The following is a 26,055-nucleotide window of genomic DNA, read 5'->3' on the forward strand; positions in this document are numbered from 1 at the left end:
AAGTTAAATACTCATGTGGTAGGTTTCTTTGTATTTCCCCCCCTACTAGAATATTAAATTTAATTACATTATGATTGCTATTACTGGGTGGTGCAACTATATTCACTCCTAGGACCAGATCCTGTGCTCCATTTAGGACTAAATCAAGAATTGTCTCTCCCCTTGTGGGTTCCAGGACTAGCTGCTCGAAGAAGCAGTCATTAATGGTGTCCAAATACTTTATCTCTGCATCCCATCCTGAAGTGACATTTACCCAGTCAATATGGGGAGAGTTGGAATCCCCCATTATTATTGGGTTTTCTGGAGCAGACTAATTCATCCTACCTTTTTTGAATGGACACCAGTTGCTGTGCCCAGGAAAAATATCTTTAATGACTGTCTGATGGATTCAGAACCTAGAGAGTTGTCTGTGTTGTAGAATCTATTTCCTAGCTATAGCTGTTCAAATTAGGCATCCATCTAACTTCTGAAATCTGGATGGCTTCTAAAGCAGCAGGGTTTAGTTATCTGTGTGTGTGTGCAAATTTACACTTTTGTTAGAAAACAAGGCACATATGATGTCTGCACATTTCCACATAGCAATGGCTCATTCAGTTATGCTTTTATGGATGTGCCAGCACACAGTCATATGTCTATCAGAATGGGGTGAAGAAGAAAGGCGCGAGGCAAAACCCAAGTATAATACGGTCTCCCACAGTATTCTTGCTGGCAAGTTAAAGAAGTATGGGCTGGCCAAATGGACTATAAGGTGGATAGAAAGCTGGTTAGATCATCGGGCTCAACGGGTAGTGATCAATGGCTCCATGTCTAGTTGGCAGCCAGTATTAAGCGGAGTGCCCTAAGGGTTGGTCCTGGGGCCGGTTTTGTTCAATATCTTCATTAATGATCTGAAGGATGGCATAGATTGCACCCTCAGCAAGTTTGCAGATGACACTAAACTGGGAGGAGTGGTAGATACGCTGGAGAGTAGGGACAGGATACAGAGGGACCTAGACAAATTAGAGGATTGGGCCAAAAGAAATCCAATGAGGTTTAACAAGGACAAGTGCAGAGTCCTGCACTTAGGATGGAAGAATCCCATGCACTGCTACAGACTAGGGACCAAATGGCTAGGCAGCAGTTCTGCAGAAAAGGACCTAGGGGTTACAGTGGACGAGAAGCTGGATATGGCGGTTTGGAATCTTGATGGCTCCCATTAACCAGGGCAATTGGTTGTAAATGGCTCTGTTTACTTGTAAGGCTTCCTGTATACCTGTGCGCTGGCAAGTGGGTAATGAAGTCTCACAGGACATGTGATCATGTCACTGAACTGGAATCCATCTTTAACCTGGTGCTTTTCTATTTAGAAGGAGGGGTGGGAACCCAGAGAGAGAAAAAGGGTTCCAGCCTTGTGCCAAAGCTATTAAAGTGGGTGGAACAGAACAAAGGGGGCTGCAGTCATGAGAAATCCCCTTTGTTATCACCTGAGCTGAACTAACAAGAACTGTACCAAGGGAAATGATTGGGCCCAGACTAAGAAGGAGTCTAGTCAGTGAAAGAAGCTTTTTGGAAACTCTCTGAGGGTGAGATTTTACCTGTATTCAGTTTCTTAATGTATTAGGCTTAGACTTGTGTGTTTTGTTTTATTTTGCTTGGTAACTTACTTTGTTCTGTCTGTTTATTACTTGGAACCACTTAAATCCTACTTTTTATACTTAATAAAATCACTTTTGTTTATTAATTAACCCAGAGTAAGTGATTAATACCTGGGGGAGCAAACAGCTGTGCATCTCTCTCTCTGTGTTATAGAGGGCGGACAATTTATGAGTTTACCCTGTATAAGCTTTATACAGAGTAAAACAGATTTATTTGGGGTTTGGATCCCATTGGGAGGTGGGTGTCCGGGTGCTGGAAACAGAAATACCTGTTGAGTGGTTTTCAGTTAAAGCCTGTAGCTTTGGGGGCATGGTTCAGAACTGTATCTGTGTTGCAGCAGACTGGTGTGTGTCTGGCTCAACAAGGCAGGGTTCTGAAGTCCCAAGCCTTCAGGGAAAACAGTCTCAGAAGTAGTTTCAGCATATCAGGTGACAGTCCCAAGGGGGTCTCTGTGAACAAACCCGTCACACATATAATGGAAATACTTTGCAATAGAAACATTCTCATGCAAAAGTAACAGCTCTGCAGTCAGGAAATATCTGGATATATTGGAGATCTGGTGATGACCTCCTTTGGTCTCCAGCACCCTCAACTGGAATTACATCCTCATTTTACACCATTGCTTATCTTAGGGCTTGTATTCACTGTGAGAAAAGCTGCTTTTACCTCAAGGTAACTAATGTGCATGAGCTATCCTGAGGTAAAAAACACAGTGAAGAGCAGGCACTTTACTTTTACAAGATAAACTAGAGGAGGTCAGCCTTGCACTCCTGTCTGAAGGTGACTTGTTCTAATTTACCTTGTGGTCCTACTCGTCACTGTTTTTTACCTTGAGATAGCTCACTCAATTAGGTACCTTGAGGTAAAATATTGGATTTTTCTAACAGTGAAAACAAACCCTTAGTTATAGAATCAACTGGAAGGGAGCTCAAGAAGTCTTCTAGTCCAGTCCCCTGCACTCATGGCAGGACTAAGTATTATCTAGACCATCCTTGACAGGTTTTTGTCTAACCTGCTCTTAAATCTCCAATGACACAGATTCCCCAACCTCCCTAGGCAATTTATTCCAGGGCTTAACTATCCTGCCAAGAAGTTTTTCGTATTGTCCAACCTAAACCGCCTTTCCTGCAATTTAAGCCCATTACTTCTTGTCCTATCCTCAGAGGTTAACAAGAATGTTTTTTTTTTCTTTCTCCCTCCTCCTTGTAACAATTTTTTATGTACTTGAAATCAGTTATCATGTCCCCTCTCAGTAATCTCTTCTCCAGATTAAGCAAACCCAGTGTGACACTGCACCCCATATTCTTCATAGAAATATTATGATATGAATATGGCATAACTAAGATGTATTATGCAATATAAGTCATGTGAGGTATCATTGGAAAGGTTATGATCTACTGAATGTGTTTATCCAATTTGTATGTATCACTTCTGTATCTGAGGTTAGGAATATTGACTATGTAACAATTACAACTGTGTGTGTATTTGGGGGAACGCCCACCAGACAGTAGGCAATCAGCCTCAATGGGCCATTAGGAAGAACAATAAGACTTGAAAGATACTACTCTCCCGCCTTCCTGAGAAGTTCCCGGGGTTGCTGCTTTGACACTACAGGGTCAGGTGATCGGGTCACCTGGTACTAGACCCCCCCATCTTGGACTTTCAGTGTTTTTTCCATTAAGAGGGGTGGAGGGTTAGACTGGGAAACAAAAGATTCCCGCCTTATGTAAATTCTATTTAAGGCTGGGGAGTATGGCAATCAAGACTCTTCTCCATTGCCTTCCTGTCCAAGAAGGAAGATTGCTAAAAAGACCTGAAGGGAAAGGCAGGGGCTAAGTCCAGGCTGAGACAGGGGTCCAGTCTGTAAAGAGAAATAACTGGAACTCTAAGCTATAGAAACTCTGCAATCTGCCTAAAACAACATTTAGGGTGCGAAATTACATTTTGTAACCTGTTTCTTGAGTGTATTAAGTTTAGTTTGCATGTTCTGTTTTATTTGCTCCATCTGCTTTGTTCTGTTTGCTATCCCTTTAATCACTTAAAATTTACCTTTTGTAGTTAATAAACTTATTTTTCATTTATTACAAATCCCAGTTTGTACAATTCTTATGTGTGTGTGTGTGTGCAAAAAGCTGTGCATATCTCTCTCCACATTGAGGGAGGGGGCAATTTTTATGAGTTTGCACTGTGCAGATCTCTCTACAGCACAAGACAATATTATATTGGGTTTACACTCCACATGAGTGCTGAGTAAATTCCTGAGCTGAATCTTCCCTACAGAGCTGATTTCAGTCTGTCTGCAGCTGGGTGTCCTTACCTGTGTGTGTGCTAGGGAAGGCTTGAGGGCCTGGCACAGCTAGGTCAGGGTGAGGAAACCCAGGGTGGTGGAATAGGCGGAACCAGTGGGACCCCAGCACATCAGGTGGCACCGGATGGGGGGGGGTTCACCGAAGTTTTCCAATCTTCCCTCAGATCATGTTTTCTACACCTTTAATCATTTTTGTTGCTCTCTCTCAACTTTCTCCAATTTATCCACATCTTTCCTGAAACGTGGCATCCAGAATTGGACATAATACTCCAGTTGAGGCCTAATCAGCGCGGAGTAGAGCGGAAGAATTACTTCTTGTGTCTTGCTTACAACATTCCTGCGTATACATCCCAGAATTATGTTTGCTTTTTTTGCAACAGTGTTACACTGTTTACTCCTGGGGGAATTCTGCACCAAAAAATTAAATTCTGCAACAAAAAATGAGAAATTCTGGGCACAATATTTTCAAATTCTGCAAAATTCTGCATATTTTATTTGTCAAAATAACACAATATAATCACACCAGTTTCAATTATTTTTGGTCATTTATTTCAAAATAGCTGTCAGCACGTATGTATGTAACAGTACAGAGAACAAAAAAGTTTCAGGAAATGTTTTTTGACAAATAGCTTCCTTACTAGGCATATTGATACTGAACTTGGAGTAATAATTCGTTTAAACTACAATACAGAAGCGTATTTCCTGCACCCCTCAGAAGCAGTGCAAAGGCTTGGGGGAGTTAGGGGTAATGGAGGAGCTAAGGGAGAGGGAAGTAATTGCTGGGAAGAAGCCTAGGGTGTGAACTTGGAGGGTTGTTGGGTATCGATGGGAAAAGTATGGAACAGGTTTTTTGGGGCGTGGGGAGGGATTGTTAGAGAGCTTCCCCCATGCAGACCCTGGCTGACCCCTAGTCTCTCCCATTCAATCAGCACATCTGATCTTCTCCCCATTTGTCCCTCCACCCCTCCCCCTGTCCCCATGTGTCTCTGTGCCCCACTCAGCCACCCTCTGTCTCTATGTAGCTCTCACCTCCCTACCTCTGTGCGTCCACTCCCATTGAGCCCCTGCGCCCCAGTCTGTCCTCCCCCACTAGCCCTTGTGAGCCCCTGTCTGACCGCCCAGAAACTCCATGCTGTCTGTCTCCCCATAGCCCCATCTCCTGACCTGGCCTGACAGGTGCTGTGAAGAAGGCAGTGCAGGCTTTTTCTCTTCCCTAGCTGGCCAGGAACTGCTGCTATGTTCTATCACCACAGCACTCTCTTGTGGGCAAAAGGCAGAACTGCAGCAACATTTTTGGCAGAATTATTTTCTATGCAAAAAAATAAAAGTATGCGTGGCTCATTAATTATGGACATGCGCAGAATTCCCCCAGGAGTAACTGTTGACTCATATTTAGCTTGTGATCTACTATGACCCCCAGATCCCTTTCTGCAGTATTCCTTTCTAGGCAGTCATTTCCTATTTTGTATGTGTGCAACTGTTTGTTCCTGCCTAAGTGGAGTACTTTGCATTTGTCCTTATTGAATTTCATTCCATTTTCTTCAGACCATTTCTCCAGTTTGTCTGGATCATTTTGAATTTTAATACTATCCTCCAAAGCACTTGCAACCCTCCCTGCTTGGTATCATCTGCAAACTTTATAAGTGTACTCTTTATGCCATTATCTAAATCACTGAGAAAGATATTGAACAGAACCAAACCCAGAACTTATCTCTGTGGGACTTCACTTGATATGCCCTTCCAGCTTGACTGTGAACTACAGATAACTACTGTCTGGGAAAGGTTTTCCAACCAGTTATGCACCCACCTTATACTAGTTCCATCTAGGTTGTATTTCCTTAGTTTGTTTATGAGAAGGTCATGGGAGACAGTATAAAAAAACCTTAATAAAGTCAAATATATCATATCTACTGCTTCCCCCCTCCACAAGGCTTGTTACCCTGTCAAAGAAAGCTATTAGGTTGGTTTAACATGATTTGTTCTTCACAAATCCATGCTGTTACTATCACCTTATTATCGTCTAGGTGCTTGCAAATGGATTGCTTAATTATTTGCTCCATTATCTTTCCAGGTACCAATATAATTGATTTATTATTCTTACTGCAGTTGTCTTTTACTTTCCTTATATGGTTACAATACAGTGTGTAATTAGAAACCTCATCCCTTCTAGGTGAGATGTCAGAAAAACTAAGGAGATGCAGGAAGGAACTGACTGCAGCTATAGACAGGGCATTTGAAGATCTCACAGCTCCTTTCTGTCTCTCAGAAGATTGCATCAATAAACAGAATTCAGACTTGCAGACAGAGACACCTTCCTCCTTGCCCCAAATGAACAGAGTTAGTTACAGAAGAGATCCTACTTCTACCTTATCTTCCTATCTCAACCAGTCTGCAGCAGTCTCCTGCGTGCTGGAAAAAAAGAATCCTGTCTTCATACCAGTAAGCATTGCCCAAAATCCCTTATGCCCAAAGAGAGAACCTTTAACAAGTAAGGAAAATACTTGGCTACGTTCTTCCATTTTTGTGTCTGACAGACAACTTCCAAGAACTCTGGGGGACAGAGAGAGATGGAGGAAAGGGCATGCGAGGTACAGTTTGTATTCAAAGTTCTTTGTCATGAATATTGTTAGGACATGTGCTCAGATGGTCAGGGTGTTGAGTTTCAAGACTTCCAAGAGGAGGGAACTTCTGAGGAGAGATGTGCAAGAATGTTTCCTCCAGAAGCTCAGACAGTAGATATTATTCCTGAGAGGGGATGGGTTCTCGTGCTTAGAGTGGGGGACTGAGAATCAGGACCCCAGGGTGCTATTTCCAATTCTGTCACAAGTATTCTTGGAAATTTTGGGCAACCTCTTTTGCCCACATTTACCCTTCAGTCTGTAGGTGGGGAATGCTGCTTGCCTCCCTCCTAATGCCTTACATTACACAGCCCTGTGTAGCATCACCAGCCTGTGTTATGCAGGAGTTTAGGCTACACTATCATAATGGTGTCTTCTGGCCTTAAAATCTGTGAATGGTTTAGTATTATTTATTATTTGCATTACAGTAGCATCTAGAGACTTCAGTCTCAGGGCTCCTTTGTGCTAGGTGCTGTACAGTAAGTCAGTCCCTGTTCCAAAGAGCTTGAAGTGCAATATAGTAATATTCATGTCTGAGATAAATCTCAGGTGAGTCACCACATGAAAAAACCTTCACATGCATAGGACCCTACCAAATTCATGGTCCATTCTAGTCAATTTCACAGCCATTGGATTTGAAAGTTAGTCAATTTTACATTTTCAGACCTTCACATCTGAAATGTCACAGTGTTGTAACGGGGGGCAATCCTCCCCCCCAAAAAGGGTGTTTTTTCTCCCCCCAAAGCTGTTGCAGGGGGATTGCCCCCCTCACTTCTGTACTGCCTTCAGAGCTGGGCTGCGGGAGCTTCCTGCAGCTGGAGGAGGCTGGTGGAGGTGGAGGTGATCTCCACTGTGTTCCTGGGAGTGCCCCAGCCAGGAGCTCCTACCTGCTAGTCCCAGCTGGCTGGGGAGGGACAGGACTTACTCTTTCCCTGCATGACTCCTTTAGGGGGGAGATCAGACCCACCTCCGGCTACCTCTCCTGGCTGCAGGAAGCTCCATGGCTGGGCAGCAGCCCCAGAGCTTCATGCAGCTGGAGGATGTTCCCAGAGGTGGAGGTGGGTCCGACCTCCCCCATGCTCCTGGAAGTGCTACAGCTGGGGGCTCCTACCTGCTAGTCCTAGGCAGTGGCGGATTAATGCACAGGCCCTGCCCTGGCCAATTTGGGGCCTGTAAGCATGCGGGACTCACCTCTGCTGCGCCTCCTGCTGGTACCTTCTGGAAATTAGCTCTCCAGCCATCAGAGTGCTCTCTGCAGGCCAGTGTCCCGCTTTTCCTGGCTCCCATGTCCCTCCTGGACCCAGTGCCCCTTGCACACTGGGGTACTGCCCCCTGGCAGTACACCCATCAGTCTCTGGGTCTCCCCTCCCCAGGGAACCCACACCCACTATCCCCACCTTGCCTCAGTCTTTGGCTACTGCCCAGTCTCCATCTAACAGACTGCAGTATAAATGCCACTCATCACAGGCAAGGGGGTTTGGACCTGCTGCTTCTACCTACCCCTTTGGGCTGCCCTCTGCAACCCCAGTATCTATTCGGCCTTCCACTAGGCTGCAGCCTGGGGGTTTCCAGGCCAGAGCTCCCTGGGCCTTCCCCCAGCCCTGCTCCAGCTCAGGTACCTTGGTATGCTCCCAGCAACCAGGTCCCTCCCTCTCAACAGACTAGAGAAAGAGTCTTCTCTGTGCTTCTGGCCCAATGCTCTCTTATAAGGGCCAGCTGGGCCCTGACTGCACTGGCTACAGCTTTGGCTGCTTTCCCCATCAGCACAGCTGTCAAGGTTGTATCCCCACTTTGAACTTTAGGGTACAAATGTGGGGGCCTGCATGAAGACTTCTAAGCTTAACTACCAGCTTAGTTCTGGTCCGCTGCCACCATCCCAAAACTAATTCCCTTCCCTGGGAAGCCTTGAGAAACCTTTTACCAATTCCCTGGTGAATACAGATCCAAACCCCTTGGATCTTAAAACAAGGAGAAATTAACCATCCCCCCTTCTTTCTCCCACCAACTCCTGGTGAATACAGTTCCAACCCCCCTGGGATCTTAAAACAAGGGGAAAAAAATCAATCAGGTTCTTAAAAAGAAGGCTTTTAATTAAAGAAAAAGGTAAAAATCATCTTTGTAAAATCAGTATGGAAAATAACTTTACAGGGTAATCAAACTTAAAGAGCTCAGAGGACCTCCCTCTAGCCTCAGGTTCAAAGTATAGCAAACAAAGATAAACACTCGAGTAAAAGGTACATTTACAAGTTGAGAAAACAAAGGAAAACTAACACGCCTTGCCTGGCTTTTTACTTACAAGTCTGAAATATGAGAGACTTGTTTAGAAAGATGGGGAGAACCTGGATTGATGTCTGGTCCCTCTCAGTCCCAAGAGCGAACAAACTCCCAAACAAAGAGCACAAACAAAAGCCTTCCCCTCCTCCCCCCAAGATTTGAAAGTATCTTGTCCCCTTATTGGTCCTTTGGGTCAGATGCCAGCCAGGTTACCTGAGCTTCTTAACCCTTTACAGGGAAAAGGATTTTGGAGTCTCTGGCCAGGAGGGATTTTATAGTACTGTACACAGGACAGCTGTTACCCTTCCCTTTATAGTTATGACAGCAGCTTTTCTCTGCCACAGCCCTCACCCGGGCTGCTTTAAGCCCATCCAGGCAGGAGTGGGGTGACCACCCCGCTACAGGGCCCCCTGGAGAAATGGGCACCCCAAGCCCCGGCTCAAACTGTGGAGGCAGAAACCCCAAGTCCTGCAGAAGACATGGGGGGCAGAAGCCCTGAGCCCCAGCAGGAGCCGTGAGGTAGCCCCACTTGGAACTGCGGGGGCAGAAGCCCCAAGCCTGGGCGTCCCAAGCTCCGGCTGGAGCCATATGGGTAGAAGCCCTGAGCCCCAGCAGGAGCCCTGGGGGGCAGAAGCCCTGAGGCTGGGCACCCCGAGCCCTGGAAAGAGCCATGGGGGCAGAAGCCCCAAGCCTGGGTGTCCTGAACCTGGGTGCCCTGAGCCCTGACTGGTGCCGCGGGGGCAGAAAGCCCAATCCTAGGTGCCCCAAGCTGTGACAGGAGCCAACGCACGGAAGCCACTAGGCTGGGTGCCCTGAGTTGCGGGGCTGCTGCAGCACAGAGGTGCTGCCTTTGGAGGTGGGTCTGATCTCCCCACTGAGAGAGGACATGCAGTGGAAGGACAAGTCCTGTGCCTCCCCTACCTGGCCACAACTAGCAGCTAGGAGCCCCCGCCTGGGGTGATCCCAGCAGCAGGGGGAGATCAGATTTCACAGGGAAGGGCTTATTTCATGGTCCATGACACGTTTTTCACAGCCATGAAATTGGTAGAGCCCTACACATGCACATTAGAAGATGTCTCAGACTATACAACCACTGTCACCATACCTTCATTTGAATGTGTGCCCTACATGTAGTCCTTGTGTTTATAAAGCTCCATTTTTGCTGTCAACCATTTGACAAACTTCTGCAGTGCAGCTTGTCCAGAGAACCAAAACCGTTCCATTGTTTTGTCTAGCAAAGATGCTGAAAGATGCATGAAGTCAGAAGCAAACATAGCTGTCCATGTTGTCTCCCAAGACATTCCGCAGGCTCTTCCTGACACACCTGGTGAGTCCAGAGCTCCACTTTTCTTCCTCACACTCAGGGTAGGCTGGCTTTTCCAGCTCAGTGAAAGGGATTGTGAGGACCTGTAAATTGTAAGGGCAATGGAGCTGTTTACCTCTAAGCCACCTGTTCTGGCTGGATTTGAACAGGCATAACTAAGGTTACTAAAGACTAGGGTGTTGACTAATCGCAGTTAACTGAAAAAAATTAACCGTGATTAATCGCACTGTTAAACAATAGAATATGAATTGAAATTTATTAAATATTTTTGGATGTATTTCTACATTTTCAAATATATTGATTTCATTTACAATACAGAATACAAAATATGCAGTGCTCACTTTATATGATTATTTTTATTACAAATATTTGCACTGTAAAAATGATAAACAAGAGAGAGTATTTTTTCAATTCACTTCATACAAGTACTGTAGTGCAATCTCTTTATCCTGAAAATGCAATTTACAAATGTAGGTTTTTTTGTTACATAACTGCACTCAAAAAACAAAATAATGTAAAACTTCAGAGCCTACAAGTCCACTCAGTCCTACTTCTTGTTCAGTCAATCGCCAAGACAAACAAGTGTTTACATTTAGAGGACATAATGCTGCCCTCTTCTTATTTACAATGTCACCTGAAAGTGAGAAAGGTATTTGCATGGAACTTTTGTAGCCGGCATTGCAAGGTATTTATGTGCCAGATATGCTAAACATTCATATGCCCCTTCGTGCTTTGGCCACCATTTCAGAGGACATGCTTCCATCCTGATGACGCTCATTTAAAAAATAATGCTCTAATTAAATTTGTGACTGAACTCCTTGGGGGAGAACTGTATGTCTCCTGCTCTGTTTTACCTGCATTCTGCCATATATTTCATGTTACAGCAGTCTTGGATGATGACCCAACACATGTTCATTTTAAGAACACTTTCACAGCATATTTGACAAAACGCAAAGAAGGTACCAATGTGAGATTTCTAAGGATAGATACAGCACTCGACCCAAGGTTTAAGAATCTGAAGTGCCTTCCAAAATCTGAGAGGGACAAGGTTGGGGAATGCTTTCAGAAGTCTTAAAAGAGCAACACTCTGACGCGGAAACTGGAACCACCAAAAAAGAAAATCATAGAATCATAGAATATCAGAGTTGGAAGGGACCTCAAGAGGTCATCTAGTCCAATCTCCTGCTCAAAGCAGGACCAATTCCCAGCTAAATCATCCCAGCCAGGGCTTTGTCAAGCCGGGCCTTAAAAACCTCCAAGGAAGGAGACTCAATCACCTCCCTAGGTAACGCATTCCAGTGTTTCACCACCCTTCTAGTGAAATAGTTTTTCCTGATATCCAACCTGGACCTCCCCCACTGCAACTTGAGACCATTGCTCCTTGTTCTGTCATCTGCCACCACTGAGAACAGCTGAGCTCCATCCTCTTTGGAACCTCCCTTCAGGTAGTTGAAGGCTGCTATCAAATCCCCCCTCATTCTTCTCTTCTGGAGACTAAACAATCCCAGTTCCCTCAGCCTCTCCTCATAAGTCATGTGCTCCAGACCCCTAATCATTTTTGTTGCCCTCCGCTGGACTCTTTCCAATTTTTCCACATCCTTCTTGTAGTGTGGGGACCAAAACTGGACACAGTATTCCAGATGAGGCCTCACCAATGTCAAATAAAGGGGAACGATCACATTCCTCGATCTGCTGGCAATGCCCCTACATATACAGCCCAAAATGCCGTTAGCCTTCTTGGCAACAAGAGCACACTGTATCTACCACGCCTCCTAGTTTAGTGTCATCTGCAAACTTGCTGACTGTGCAGTCCACACCATCCTCCAGATCATTAATAAAGATATTAAACAAAACTGGCCCCAGGACTGACCCTTGGGGCACTCCGCTTGAAACCGGCTGCCAACTAGACATGGAGCCATTGATCACTACCTGTTGAGCCCGATGATCTAGCCAGCTTTCTATCCACCTTACAGTCCATTCATCCAGCCCATACTTCTTTAACTTGGTGGCAAGAATACTGTGGGAGACCGTATCAAAAGCTTTGCTAAAGTCAAGGAATAATCTCATCATAGAAGGCAATTAGGTTAGTCAGGCACGACTTCCCCTTCGTGAATCCATGCTGACTGTTCCTGATCACTTTCCTCTCCTCTAAATGTTTCATAATTGATTCCTTGAGGACCTGCTCCATGATTTTTCCAGGGACTGAGGTGAGGCTGACTGGCCTGTAGTTCCCCGGATCCTCCTTCTTCCCTTTTTTAAAGATGGGCACTACATTAGCCTTTTTCCAGTCATCTGGGACCTCCCCCGATCGCCATGAGTTTTCAAAAATAATGGCTAATGGCTCTGCAATCTCACCTGCCAACTCCTTTAGCACCCTCGGATGCAGCGCATCCGGCCCCATAGACTTGTGCACGTCCAGTTTTTCTAAATAGTCCCGAACCACTTCTTTCTCCACAGAGGGCTGGTCACCTTCTCCCCATGCTGTACTGCCCAGTGCAGCAATCTGGGAGCTGACCTTGTGCGTGAAGACAGAGGCAAAAAAATCATTGAGTACATTAGCTTTTTCCACATCCTCGGTCACTAGGTTGCCTCCCTCATTCAGTAAGGGGCCCACACTTTCCTTGATTTTCTTCTTCTTGCTAACATACCTGTAGAAACCCTTCTTGTTACTCTTAACATCTCTTGCTAACTGCAACTCCAAGTGTGATTTGGCCTTCCTGATTTCACTCCTGCATGCCTGAGCAATATTTTTATACTCCTCCCTGGTCATCTGTCCAATCTTCCACTTCTTGTAAGCTTCTTTTTTTGCGTTTAAGATCAGCAAGGATTTCACTGTTTAGCCAAGCTGGTCGCCTGCCATATTTACTATTCTTTCTACACATCGGGATGGTTTGTTCCTGCAACCTCAATAAGGATTCTTTAAAATACAGCCAGCTCTCCTGGACCCCTTTGCCCTTCATGTTATTCTCCCAGGGGATCCCGCCCATCTGTTCCCTGAGGGAGTCAAAGTCTGCTTTTCTGAAATCCAGGGTCCGTATTCTGCTGCTCTCCTTTCTTCCTTGTGTCAGGATCCTGAAATCGACCATCTCATGGTCACTGCCTCCCAGGTTCCCATCCACTTTTGCTTCCCCTACTAATTCTTCCCCGTTTGTGAGTAGCAGGTCAAGAAAAGCTCTGCCCCTAGTTGGTTCCTCCAGCACTTGCACCAAGAAATTGTCCCCTACACTTTCCAAAAATTTCCTGGATTGTCTGTGCACCGCTGTATTGCTCTCCCAGCAGATATCAGGGTGATTAAAGTCTCCCATGAGAACCAGGGCCTGCGATCTAGCAACTTCTGCTAGTTGCCAGAAGAAAGCCTCGTCCACCTCATCCCCCTGGTCTGGTGGTCTATAGCAGACTCCAACCATGACATCACCCTTGTTGCTCACACTTCTCAACTTTATCCAGAAACTCTCAGGTTTTTCTGCAGTTTCATACCGGAGCTCTGAGCAGTCATACTCCTCTCTTACATACAATGCAACTCCCCCACCTTTTCTGCCCTGCCTGTCCTTCCTGAACAGTTTATATCCATCCATGACAGTACTCCAGTCATGTGAGTTATCCCACCAAGTCTCTTTTATTCCAATCACATCATAGTTCCCTGACTGTGCCAGGACTTCCAGTTCTCCCTGCTTGTTTCCCAGGCTTCTTGCATTTGTGTATAGGCACTTAAGATAACTCCTTGATCGTCCCTCTTTCTCAGCATGAGACAGCAATCCTCCCCTCTTGCGCTCTCCTGCTTGTGCTTCCTCCCAGGATCCCATTTCCCCACTTACCTCAGGGCTTTGGTCTCCTTCCTTCTCCTTCCTTCTCCAACCTTCTGCTGGTGGCATCTGACTCAGATGATGAAACTGAACATGCGTCAATCCGCGCACTGGTTTGGATCATTATCTAGCAGAGCCTGTCATCAGCATGGACACATGTCCTCTGGAAGGATGGTTGAAGCATGAAGGGACATATAAATCTTGAGTGCATCTGGCACATAAATATCTTGCGATGCCGGCTACAACAGTGCCATGAGAACGCCTGTTCTCACTTTTAGGTGACATTGTAAACAAGAAACGGGCAGCATTAATTCCTGCAAATGAAAACAAACTTGTTTGTCTGAGTGACTGGCTGAACAAGAAGTAGGACTGAGTTAGGGTTACCATACGTCCTCTTTTTCCCGGACATGTCTGGCTTTTCGGCAGTCAAACCCCCGTCTGGGGGGAATTGCCAAAAAGCCGAACATGTCTGGGAAAATGGCGGCTCTGCTCCTACCCTGACTCTTCGGCTCTGTTTAAGAGCCGAGCTGCCTGAGCGCTACCGGCTTCGGGCAGCCCCCATGCCTCCGGACCCTGCGCCGCCGGAGCCCGGGAATGCAGTTTTTTTGTACATAATTCTATATTTGTAAGTTCAACTTTCATGATAAAGAGATTGCACTACAGTACTTGCATGAGGTGAATTGAAAAATACTATTTCTTTTGTTTTTTTACCGTGCAAATATTTGTAATCAAAGTAATAAAAAAGTGAGCACTGTACACTTTGTATTCTGTATTGTAATGGAAATCAGTATATTTGAAAATGTAGAAAACATCCAAAAATATTTAAATAAATGGTATTCTATTATTCTTTAACAGAGCGATTAAGCGCGATTAATTTTTTTAATTGCTTGACAGACCTACTAACAACCAGTAGCTGCTTGGTGAACGAGATGAAATGTGTTTTGTGTCTCAGTCCAGTTCACTCTGGGTGTATGGCCACTGCACCCCAAGTGGCAGCATGATGAATATGCTCGGCAAAAAAAAGCCAAGCACTGATTCAACGTCGAGGCTAAACTACCCTCTCACCCCAGAGGTGATGCCTCCAGCCGAAGGAGATAGGTAGCTGGCTCTGCATGATATACCTGTTCTACAGAGGCAGCCCGGCTCTTAAACAGAGCCGAAGAGTCAGGGGAGGAGCAGAGCCTCCGACCGCGGCGGTTCTGCTCCTCCCCGACTCTTCGGCTCTGTTTAAGAGCCGGGCTGCCCGAGCGCTACCGGCTTCGGGCAGCCCCCGTGCCTCCGGACCCCGGGAGAGGAAGTGCCCGGCTGGGGGCGCAGGGTCCAGAGGCATAGGGGCTGCCCAAAGCCCGAGCGCTACCAGCTTCACGGTTTGCCGGGCAGCCCCCAGACCCTGCGCCCCCAGCTGGCGCTTCCCCTCCCTGGCTCCAGCTGTGCTGGGGAAGCGCCGGCCGGGGGCGCAGGATCTGGGGGCTGCTTCTCGGCTCTCTATGAGCTGTGGCGCAAACGTAGTATCAGTTCAGCACCTTCAGTGTTGCTGAGCTGCCCCAATAGCAAATCAGTGTGCCCCTCAGCCAGAGGGGGCATCCTGAGATACCCAATACCCCCACTGCCAGGATGGAGACCCCACAGTGATTCTGCCATGACCTCCTGGTCCCAACAGCCTCTTTCCCCATCTTTGATGCCTCCAGCAGCATTGCTTGTACACAGCTGAAATCCACCACATCCCAACCTGCCCCCCTCTCTCCTGCTAGCCTTGCTAGCAGATCATCATCCCAGATCTGCAGTGCCTGTGGTTCGGGCATGTTCCTTGGCCATGGGCACAGCATAAGGGGGGAGGAGATTGATAACTATCTTCCCCTCTCCCTCTGCAGTTGATGCGCTGCTGTGTGCAATCCCTCAGTCCTGCCAAATGCAATATCAAATGGCCTGAAAAAATGGCACTGGTGAATATTATCAAGACAAACATCCTGCCCCAGTTATTATACACCTACAGCCCCCAAGCTTGCTACACTAAATCAGTAGAACAGCCACCACTTCCTCTGAGACAAGTGCCACTTGAAGCTATATTGACTTGCTTCTAAGGCCAGATTCAGACTTCCCAGAATGCTTGCTACTAAGGCAGGTCTTTCACTTGGTATCGGGGCAGGATACAAAGACCTCAGCCTGGGTATGTAAAGAATGGGAACTTAACAGACCTTTCACTGCCATATAGTCTGGGCTTATAAAACATGTCACTCCCAATCCTTGCTTCTGCCATCTATATCACCAAACAAGAGACACAGACCTAACTGGGCTCCTACACTTTCTCACCATGTTATATGCAGTGGCAGCTCTAAGGGACAGCCCAGATTTCGTTGTAGGGGAAAACCTATGACAGGAATGGAGTGGATGAAAAGGGACATTTTCACACTCTCACAGCTGTGTACTAATGTCATCCCTACGTGCGTCTCAAACCTTGGTACTCTGGCCTGCAAAAGCCACATTTTTGCCAATATCTACAACTATGCTATCTACCTGCTCAGGTCAATGAATGAGCAACACGCTGGCACACGAAATTCAGTATTGATAAATGCCAGGTAATGCACACTGGAGGGGAAAAATGAATTACCCATACAGATTTGCAGGATTCCAAATAAGCTGTATCAGGAAAGGCATCTAAGTATCACTGGACAGCTCAGTGGAGACTGCTGCTCAGTGCACATGTTAGGATTATAAGGAATGGGATGGAGAGTGATGCAGAAAAGATAATGCCTTTATCTCCATCAACAGTAAAGCTTCATCCAGATACTGTGTGCAGGAGTGGTCACCCCATATCAAAGAGAACTGTAGAACTAGATGGGGATTCAGAGAAGGATGACAAGAATGATCCAGGATTTGGAGAACCCCTATATGCAGAAAGATTAAAATGACTGGGATTGTTCACTTTAGAGAGGAGACAAATAAGAGGGGTGGGATTAAAATGTACAAAACACCATGCTTCTGAGCAGCGCCCACAGCAAACCAGTGTGGGGAGCCCAGTGCTCGTAGCATACTGGGGTACAAAAGGTCTCCAGCGCTCCTGAGCCACACTTTGGCCAGTATATGGTGGGAGATGTGTTGGTGCCCATGTAAAGATCCCTGAGTGGTTATAATGAATCTATAGATATTTACAGCCTCTCTTACTCTTCTCCAATTACTGATTACACTGATGGACTGGTTTTCATGGCATTTTCCTTTATTTTGTAGGGAACCCAAACAGTTGGGGTATAGAGGAGTTAGCAGGCCAGCTGGCCCTAGTGAATGAGTTAAGCAGAGTTCACAGGCACTCAGATGAGCCCCCCCTGAGAGATGATGTTTTAGCCATCTTTATGGATGCGAGCAGCAGTTCTGAAATAAGGCATCGAAGACCAAACACTGAGGATGAAGAGATTATCCAAACAGTGCTGGATTTGGAAGAGGATTACAGCACAGCCATCTCTGCTCTGCACCAGCTGAACTAGGGAAACTGGCTCAAAGGTTTACATAGGCAAAGACTTAAGACTTAAGAAACAACAGTTCTCAAACATGGAGCCTTTCTGGGGGGAAAAAATGGCAGATTCCATGTAATATAAAGGTTCAATTAAAATAATAGTAATTTACAAACTTGGTTTGTTTGCAAACTCTCCCTTCTTTATGCCGGTGTTTTGTACTATTCATGTTTTCTTCTGAGTGCTGCTTTTTTTTTTTCTTGTGAGAAGGGAGATTTCATTATTTGTGACTGACTTTCTCCAGCAATACAGTAACTCCTCACTTAAAGTCGTCCGGTTAACATTGTTTCTTTGTTACATTGCTGATCAATTAGGGAACATGCTCTTTTAAAGTTGTGCAATGCTCCCTTCTAACGTTGTTTGGCAGCCGCCTGCTTTGTCCACTGCTTGCAGGAAGAGCAGCCCGTTGCAGCTACCTGGTGGGGGCTTGGAACCAGGGTGGACTGGCAGCCCCCCATCAGCTCCCCCCTCCCCTAAGTGCTCTGTGCTGCAGCCGCCCAGCAGGCTATCAATTGCTGGGCAGGTCAGCTGTTCCACCCCCACATGCCATGTCCTGCTCCTTCCCTCTGCCTTGGAGCTGCTCCCAGAGACTCCTGCTTGCTGTGCGGGGGGGGAGGGGAAAGGGAGGGCTAATGTCAGGGTGTCCCACTCCCCCTGCTCCTGCACCCCACTTACCCCTTCTCCATATAGAGCAGGGACTGGACACGGATGGAGAGAGACAGAGAGAGTCTGGGACAGCAGCTGCTGTCTCAACTTCCTGATCCACTTAAAAAGACAATGCACTTACTTAAATGGGCAGTGTAGATTTCTCTCTCTCTCTCTCTCTCTCCCCCACACATAAGGTATGTGTCTGTCTCTGTCTGCTATGCTGTCTCTCCTCCCTTGTGTTCGTGCTGCCTTGTGTGAGAGGCTACATTAACAACGTGTTAACTCTTGAGGTCTCAGCCGAGTGCTAGTTCATCATTTAGCAGCAAGGCATTCCCTGGGAAATATCCCTCCCTCTTCCACCCTCTATCTTCACCACCTCAACCAAGCTTCACGATCATCATAGCTGTGAACAGTATTAAATTGTTTGTTTAAAACATATACTGTGTGTATATCTATATAATATAGTTTTTTGGCTGGTGAAAAAAAATTTCCCTGGAACCTACCCATTAATTCTTATGGGGAAATTGGATTTGCTTAACATCATTTCACTTAAAGTCACATTTTTCAGGAACATAACTACAAAGTTAAGTGAGGAGTTACTGTATTGCATCTGCAGATTCAACTCTCGTGGGGTACAGAACCATTGTGAACAAAAGAAAATGTTAAGGAGCTGGCACACTAGACACGTAGACATTATTGTGGAGCCAAAGATATGCAAGTTCTTTTATACTTCACTGACCCACTGTTCCTCTCAAATACAATGTACCACACCAGTCCTAGACAAAAGCTACATTAAACTGGAGTCAGTTGTGAATATACATAGTTTGTGCTAAGACACAAAATGAGTTACACCTAGCAAGGGACATAAAAGACAGTAAGAAGTGGTTCTAGAAATATGTTAGACCTATATGTTCTTTCCCCTTTATCTTCTATTAACTAATGAGAAAGGAGAGCAAATAACGGATGACACAGAGAAGGATGAAATATTTAATGCCTTTTTGGCTTCAGTCTTCACCGTGACCAGATGCTTAACACAATTAATATTAACAAGGGGCAAGGAACTCATACCAGAATAGGAAAAGAACAGGTTAAAGAATATTTATATGTATTCAAGTTAGTAGGACCTGATGAAATTCATCCTAGGGGCCTTAAGGAACTAGCTGAAGCAAACTCTGAACTGTTGGTGATTATCTTCGAGAACTTATGGAGGACAGCTGAGGTCCCAGAGGAGAGGGGAAGGGCAAACATAGTACCTACCTTTAAAAAGGGGAAATTATATCCCCTTAAGCCTAAACTCCAATACCTGGAAAGATATTGGCCAAACTATTAAACAATCAAACTGTAAGCACCTAGAGAATAATAGCATTATAAGTAATAGCCAACATGAATTTGTCAAGAAGAAATCATGCCAAACCAATCTGATTTCCTTCTTTGATAGGGAAACCAGTCTCATGAATGGGGGTGTGATGGGTTCCCCCCCAGCATGTCACCTGGAACTGAGGTACCACTGAGCCCCTCGGCCCACCAGCTTGGGCTCCCTTTTACACTGTACTGCTGTGACAAGCTGCAAAGTCCTCGAGCCTCCAGCCTGCACTTTCACCAGCATACATACAGGTAGGGACACACCTAGCTGCAGTTACATGCAGGCTCTCTGACCAGCTCCTGTATGGGAAGACTACAGCTAGGGCAACTACCAGCTCCTCAGGCACGCACCCCCTCTGGAGTATAAACCCAAAATTACATCATCTTGCATTTCACAGGGAACTGTACAGCATAAGCTCATAAAATTCAGCCCTCCCTCAATGTGGAGAGGAATATGCAGCAGCCTTTTGCCCCTGAGTTATGATTCCTATACACTGGTTTAGTTAAAGCAAAACCAAGTTTATTAACTACAAAAGATAGATTTTAAGTGATTATAAGTGATAGCAAACAGATCAAAGCAGATTACATAGCAAACAAACAAAAACTCAAACTAAAGTTAATATACTAAACAGATAGGGTGAAAAACTGCTATTCGTATCATCTCTTTGGATATAAGTAGGCTGCAGAGTCTTAAGAGGCAAGCTGCACTTGCTTACAGCTTGGAATTCCCCAGGTGTTCCATTCACAGGCTAAAAATCCCTTTAGCCTGGGACCATCACTTCCCCTAGTTCAGTCTTTATGCCTCAGGTGTTTCTAGGTGTGTTGTTGTAGGGAGAGTGAGGTACCATTATGATGTCATTTCCCCCTTTTATATCTTCTTCCCACTTGCTGGAAAGCTCTTTTGCTGTTACCTGGGTCAAACAGTTCCCAGTGTGTAGTGCTATCTCTGAGAGGTTTCTATTGTATACAGTTCATGGGGTAATTCTTGTGCTTGTGTGTATTTCCTCAATAAGCCATTAACATTGTTTGGCCTTTTTTCTGTTGTATCTCAAAGGCTTCTTATGGGTGTTTTCAACCTCAGGCCATGTTTCAGTAACACATACATAGCCAAACTTCATAACGTCACATACAATGATAGCACATACAATCGAATGAGATATTAATGTCTAGCAGATCAAGACTTTTAGAATGATACCTCATAAGGCATACTTTGTACAAAACATATTCTAATTATATGACGGTGAATATTGCGGTGCCAGGGTGTCACGGGGGGAAACAGTAGACATGAAATATTTTGACTTTAGTAAGGCTTTCGACACAGTCTGATAGGACATTCTCATTAGCAAACTAGGGAAATATGGTCTAGATGAAATCACTATAAGGTGGCTGTATTCAGGGCCAGCCCTAGACCAAATGGCATGTCAAGCGAAGGGCATCTTCAGTGCCTCCCCGCATTTGTTAAAAGGCTGGTTGACAATATTCTAGGAGGTTCAAGGAAAATGTAGCTCTCAGAAAGCCTGGAAGGTTCCATGAGATTCTACAAAGGTCCAAAACATTCTAGGAAGTTAGTAAAAAATGAATCCACATAAAGAATACCTGAAACAGTTTACTTCAAACATTCTATTTTCCCTTTTGTTGCTAACAACAAAAACGGCACCCTCCAAGCCCAGCACCCCAGGCAGTCGCCTGGGTCACCAGCCCCTAAATGCATTCCTGGGTGTATGCAGTGCAGGTGTAGCCATGTTGGTCCCGGGCTATTAGAGAGACAAGGTGGGTGAAGTAATTTTTTATTGGACCAACAACAGAGCTAAAGAAGAGCACTGTGTGGCTCAAAAACTTCTCTCTCTCTCTCACTCTCTCTCATGAACAGAAGTTAGTCCAGTAAAAGATATTCTTCTTTGAGTGCTTGCTCATATCAATTCCAATTAGGTGTGTGCGCGCCGCGTGCATGATTGTCGGAAGATTTTTACCCTAGCAACTCTCGTTGGGTTGGCTGAGACGCCCCCTCGAGTGGCGCCCTTATGGCACCGGATATATGCCCCTGCCGACCCAGCGCCCCCTCAGTTCCTTCTTACCGCCCGTGACCATCGTTGGAACGGTGGAGCGCGGCATAGCTGATCTCCACATCCCTAGCTTTTCTCGTTGTTAGATTGTTCTTTAGAGTAGTTTAATAGTTTTAATAGTTGTAGTGTAGTGATTAGTAAGTTGTGTAGTTAGTGTGGATAAGTGAGGAAACAGGGTTATCCCTGTTTTTCCTCCCCGGTGCAAGGGCTCATGCCCAAGTCTCCGGGTTTCAAGCCTTGCTCGGCCTGCCTCAAGCCGATGCCTATAGGAGAGCCCCATGACTCCTGCTTGAAGTGCCTGGGGGAAAGCCATCAGACAGATAAGTGCTGCATTTGTAAGTCTTTCAAACCCCGAACAAAAAAGGAGCGGGACTTTCATTTGAAGCAGCTCCTAATGGAAGCGGCACTTAGCCCTGTGCCCCCGGCACCGCGCGCAGATCAGGCACCATCAGTCCAAAGCGCGCCTCCGGCACTGGAACGACCTGACACCAGCAAAGACTCCCGGCACCAGGCTTCTCCGGCACCGTCGAAGACGCAGCACCGGTCGCTCTCTCCTCAGGCTAGAAAGCAGCGTAAAGTACCTGCTGTCCTCCACAGCCACAAACTCTGCCTGTGCCTCCTTTGGAGCTTCGAACAATACCGGACCGACCGTCGGTGACGCCTACTCTGGCACCGTTGATTCCGGCGCCACACGCGACGTTGAGTCCGGTGCATATAAGCTCCCCAGTGCACAACGTGGTTGAGCTTGGTCTGCCATCTACTCCAGAGACCTTTTCCACCGCTCGCGATCTAATTGCAATGACTGAGCCTGGATCGTCTCAGCCCCCGGCACCGCCGGTGCGGTCTGTTCCCTCTATAGGGAAGCCCACCTTTCTGCGACCTCTGTCGCATACTGAGACAGCTCGGCACCGAGCCGGCTCCCGATCCAGGTCGCAGTCCCGGTCCTGATGAAGGGGCGGGGCTTGGCTGAGTAGGGGGCCCATAAAAGCGTCCGCCCAGCCAGGCAGTGGCACAGCTGCGAGCAGCGGCACCGGAGGCTGCAAACAGGGCGGCTAACAGGGGAGTTTGAGAGGGAGGTTAAGGGGGAGGGAGGAGGGCGCAGTGTGTTGTGTGCTCTGTGTCCCCAGGTGCTGAGGGCAGAGACTGCAGCAGCCATGAGCCAAGCAGCAGCAGACAGAATGCAGATGGCTGCATGTGGAAGCTGTGGTATGTATATAGTCCTAGCAGGGGACCTGGAACAAAGGTATGTTTGTATGAAGTGTCGCCTTATAGTGTTACTGGAGGAAAAGATTAAGGGGCTGCAGATGCAGGTAGATACCATGGTGGAGTTTAGGCGGGGTTTTGAGCAGCTGATGGAGGACAGGCAAGGCGGGGCTGAAGGGGAATGCTCTAGGGTGCAGGAGGATGCAGAGGTAGACGACAGTGAGAGGGGAATGGAAGGGGGAGAACAAGGGAAGTGGAAGCATGTGACTGTGAGAAGCAGGCCAAGGAAAAGGAGGGCCAGTGAGGGGGGAATAGAACTCAGTAACAGGTTCGGGTGTTTGGATAACGAGGTGGAGGGGCAGCAGGTGGTGACGGAAGGTGGGACGGTGAGGAAGAAGAGAAGAGCAGCTAGTCCAATAGAGAGAGGGGAGGTGATGATGGAGACAGCGAAAAACCTGGGCCCCCAGTGGATAGAGGAAGGCACAAGGGGGAGCATAAGAGAAGATAGGAACAGACACAGGTCAGGACTAGAGGGATCAGAGACTAGATTACTAGATCGCACTGTTGCCAGGCGACGGCAGGAGTATGTAATTGGAGACTCTTTACTGAGGAGATTGGACAGGCCTGTAACCAGGGCGGACCCGGAGAACAGAAGGGTGTGCTGTCTACCGGGCGCAAAGATACGCGATGTGGACCTGCGGTTGAAAAGGATCCTAAAAGGAGCAGGTAAGAACCCCTTGATAATCCTTCATGTAGGAACGAATGACACGGCTAGGTTCTCGTTAGAGAGAATCAAGGGAGATTATGCCAGGCTGGGGAAGACACTTAAGGAGATAGAGGCTCAGATTATCTTTAGTGGGATTCTGCCTGTTCCTAGGGAAGGGCAGCAAAGGGCTGATAGGATTGTGAGAATAAATAGTTGGCTAAGAGAGTGGTGCTATAAGGAGGGCTTTGGGATGTATGGCCACTGGGAGGCTTTCGGGGACAGACAGCTGTTCTCGCGGGATGAACTTCACCTGAGTAGGGAAGGAAATAGACTTCTGGGAGGGAGGCTGGCTCATCTTATCAAAAGAGCTTTAAACTAGAAAGTTTGGGGAGACGGTTGGGAGATGTACAGTTAATCTCCACGCCAGATTCCAACATTGAAAAGGTGAGTGAGATAAGAAGAGATACAGCCGGGGAGATGAGATTGGACACAAGAAGGATACAGGGGAAGGACACAAAGAGGCCTGTAACATATAGTGTTACTAATGGGAGACAGGCTAAACAACATACATTAGGGTGCTTATACACCAATGCGAGAAGCCTAGGTAATAAAATGGAGGAATTGGAGCTCTTGGTCCGAGAATTGCAACCGGATATCATAGGAATAACTGAAACGTGGTGGAACGGCAGTCACGACTGGAATACAGGTATGGAGGGGTATGCACTGTTTAGGAAAGACCGGAACAAAGGTAAAGGTGGCGGGGTGGCATTGTATGCCAATAGTGACATAAGCTGTAAAGAAATAATAGTTGATGGAATAGATAACACAGACTCCGTCTGGGCAATAATCACACTGGGTAAAAGGACTACTAGAGTCTCCCCAGGGATAATGCTTGGGGTGTGCTATAGACCGCCGGGATCGACCCAGGATATGGATAAAGAACTATTTAATGTGTTTAGAGAAGTAAATACTAATAGGAACTGTGTAATTATGGGGGACTTTAACTTCCCAGATATAGATTGGGGAACAAACGCTAGTAGCAATAATAGGGCTCAGATGTTCCTAGATGTGCTTGCTGATCATTTCCTTCATCAAGTGGTAGCCGAACCAACTAGGGGGGAGGCCATTTTAGATTTGATTTTGGTGAGTAGTGAGGACCTCGTTGAGGAAGTGGTAGTAGGGGACAACTTGGGCTCCAGTGATCATGAGCTAATTCGGTTTAAACTAAACGGAAGGAGTAACAGAACTAAATCAAAGACTAGGGTTTATAATTTTAAAAAGGCTAATTTTAATAAATTAAGGGGACTGGTAAGGGAAGTTGATTGGGCAAACATATTAATGAATCTTAAGGCAGATAAAGCCTGGGATTACTTTAAGTTAAAGATGCATGAGCTGTCAGAGGCCTGTATCCCAAAAAAGGGAAAAAGATTACTAAGCAAGAGATTTAGACGGAGCTGGATGAGCGACCGACTCAAAGGGGCGATTAGGAAGAAACAGAAAGCATACAAAGACTGGAAGAGGGGAGTGATCAGTAAGGAAACTTACCTTAGTGAAGTCAGAGAATGTAGAGATAGAGTGAGAAAGGCCAAAAGCCGTGTAGAGTTGGACCTAGCGAGGGGAATTAAAGGCAATAGTAAGAGGTTTTACAGCCATATAAATAGGAAGAAAGCAAAGAAGGAAGAAGTAGGACCGCTGAAGACTATAGCCAGAGAGGAGATTAAAGATAATCTAGGCATGGCGCAATATCTCAACGAATATTTTGCATCGGTGTTTAATGAGGCCAATGAAGGTATTAGGGATACTAGCACTGTGACAGAGGGGCAAACAGAATGGGGGATTACCGTTTCCGAGGTAGAAACAAAACTCGAACGCCTTAATGGGGCTAAGTCAGGAGGACCGGACGATCTTCATCCCAGAATATTGAAGGAATTGGCGCGAGAAATAGCAGGCCCATTAGCGATAATATTTAATGAATCAGTAAACTCGGGGGTGGTTCCGTTAGACTGGAGAATAGCTAATGTTCCTATTTTCAAGAAAGGGAAAAAAAATGATCCGGGTAACTACAGGCCTGTTAGTTTAACATCTGTAGTGTACAAGGTGCTGGAGAAAATTCTGAAAGAGAAAGTAGTTGAGGACCTCGAAGTTAATGGCAAGTGCAATAAATTACAACATGGTTTTATGAAGGGCAGATCGTGCCAAACGAATCTGATCTCCTTCTTCGAGAAAGTAACGGACTTATTAGATAAGGGAAAAGCGGTGGACCTAATATACCTGGATTTCAGTAAAGCATTTGATACTGTACCCCATGAGGAATTATTGGTTAAACTGGAAAAGATGGGGATCCATATGAAAATTCAGAGGTGGATAAGGAATTGGTTAATGGGGAGAATGCAGCGGGTGGTATAGAAGGGTGAGCTGTCAAGTTGGAGGGAGGTTACCAGTGGAGGTCCTCAGGGTTCGGTTTTGGGACCCATTTTATTTAATCTATTTATAACTGACCTCGGAACCGATTGCAGGAGTGGACTGATAAAGTTTGCGGATGATATGAAGGTGGGAGCCGTTGCCAATTCGGAGGAGGATAGGGATATTCTGCAGGGAGACTTGA

The 26,055-nt window shown here is 46.2% G+C and overlaps 1 protein-coding gene across 1 annotated transcript; it reads left to right on the plus strand.

Annotated features, from left to right (window-relative positions):
- Nucleotides 1-6,014: 6,014 nt before the first annotated feature.
- On the plus strand, nt 6,015-17,505 carry C7H3orf62 (chromosome 7 C3orf62 homolog). Its single transcript, XM_034777474.1, has 3 exons — nt 6,015-6,531; nt 10,071-10,162; nt 17,188-17,505. The coding sequence occupies exons 1-3, from the start codon at nt 6,119-6,121 to the stop codon at nt 17,439-17,441; spliced, it is 759 nt and encodes a 252-aa protein (XP_034633365.1). The 5' UTR covers nt 6,015-6,118; the 3' UTR covers nt 17,442-17,505.
- Nucleotides 17,506-26,055: the final 8,550 nt, after the last annotated feature.

The sequence above is a fragment of the Trachemys scripta genome, chromosome 7, assembly GCF_013100865.1.
Source record: "Trachemys scripta elegans isolate TJP31775 chromosome 7, CAS_Tse_1.0, whole genome shotgun sequence".
In the NCBI taxonomy this organism is placed as follows: Eukaryota; Metazoa; Chordata; order Testudines; family Emydidae; genus Trachemys; species Trachemys scripta.

What these genes read in the sequence shown, in the direction of transcription:
- C7H3orf62 (XM_034777474.1), top strand. Translation starts at nt 6,119, where the DNA reads ATGTCAGAAAAACTAAGGAGATGCAGGAAGGAACTGACTGCAGCTATA. An exon ending in TGGAGGAAAGGGCATGCGAG is followed by an intron (nt 6,532 to 10,070) that starts GTACAGTTTGTA and finishes TGTTTTGTCTAG; the next exon opens with CAAAGATGCTGAAAGATGCA. An exon ending in GGCTCTTCCTGACACACCTG is followed by an intron (nt 10,163 to 17,187) that starts GTGAGTCCAGAG and finishes TTTATTTTGTAG; the next exon opens with GGAACCCAAACAGTTGGGGT.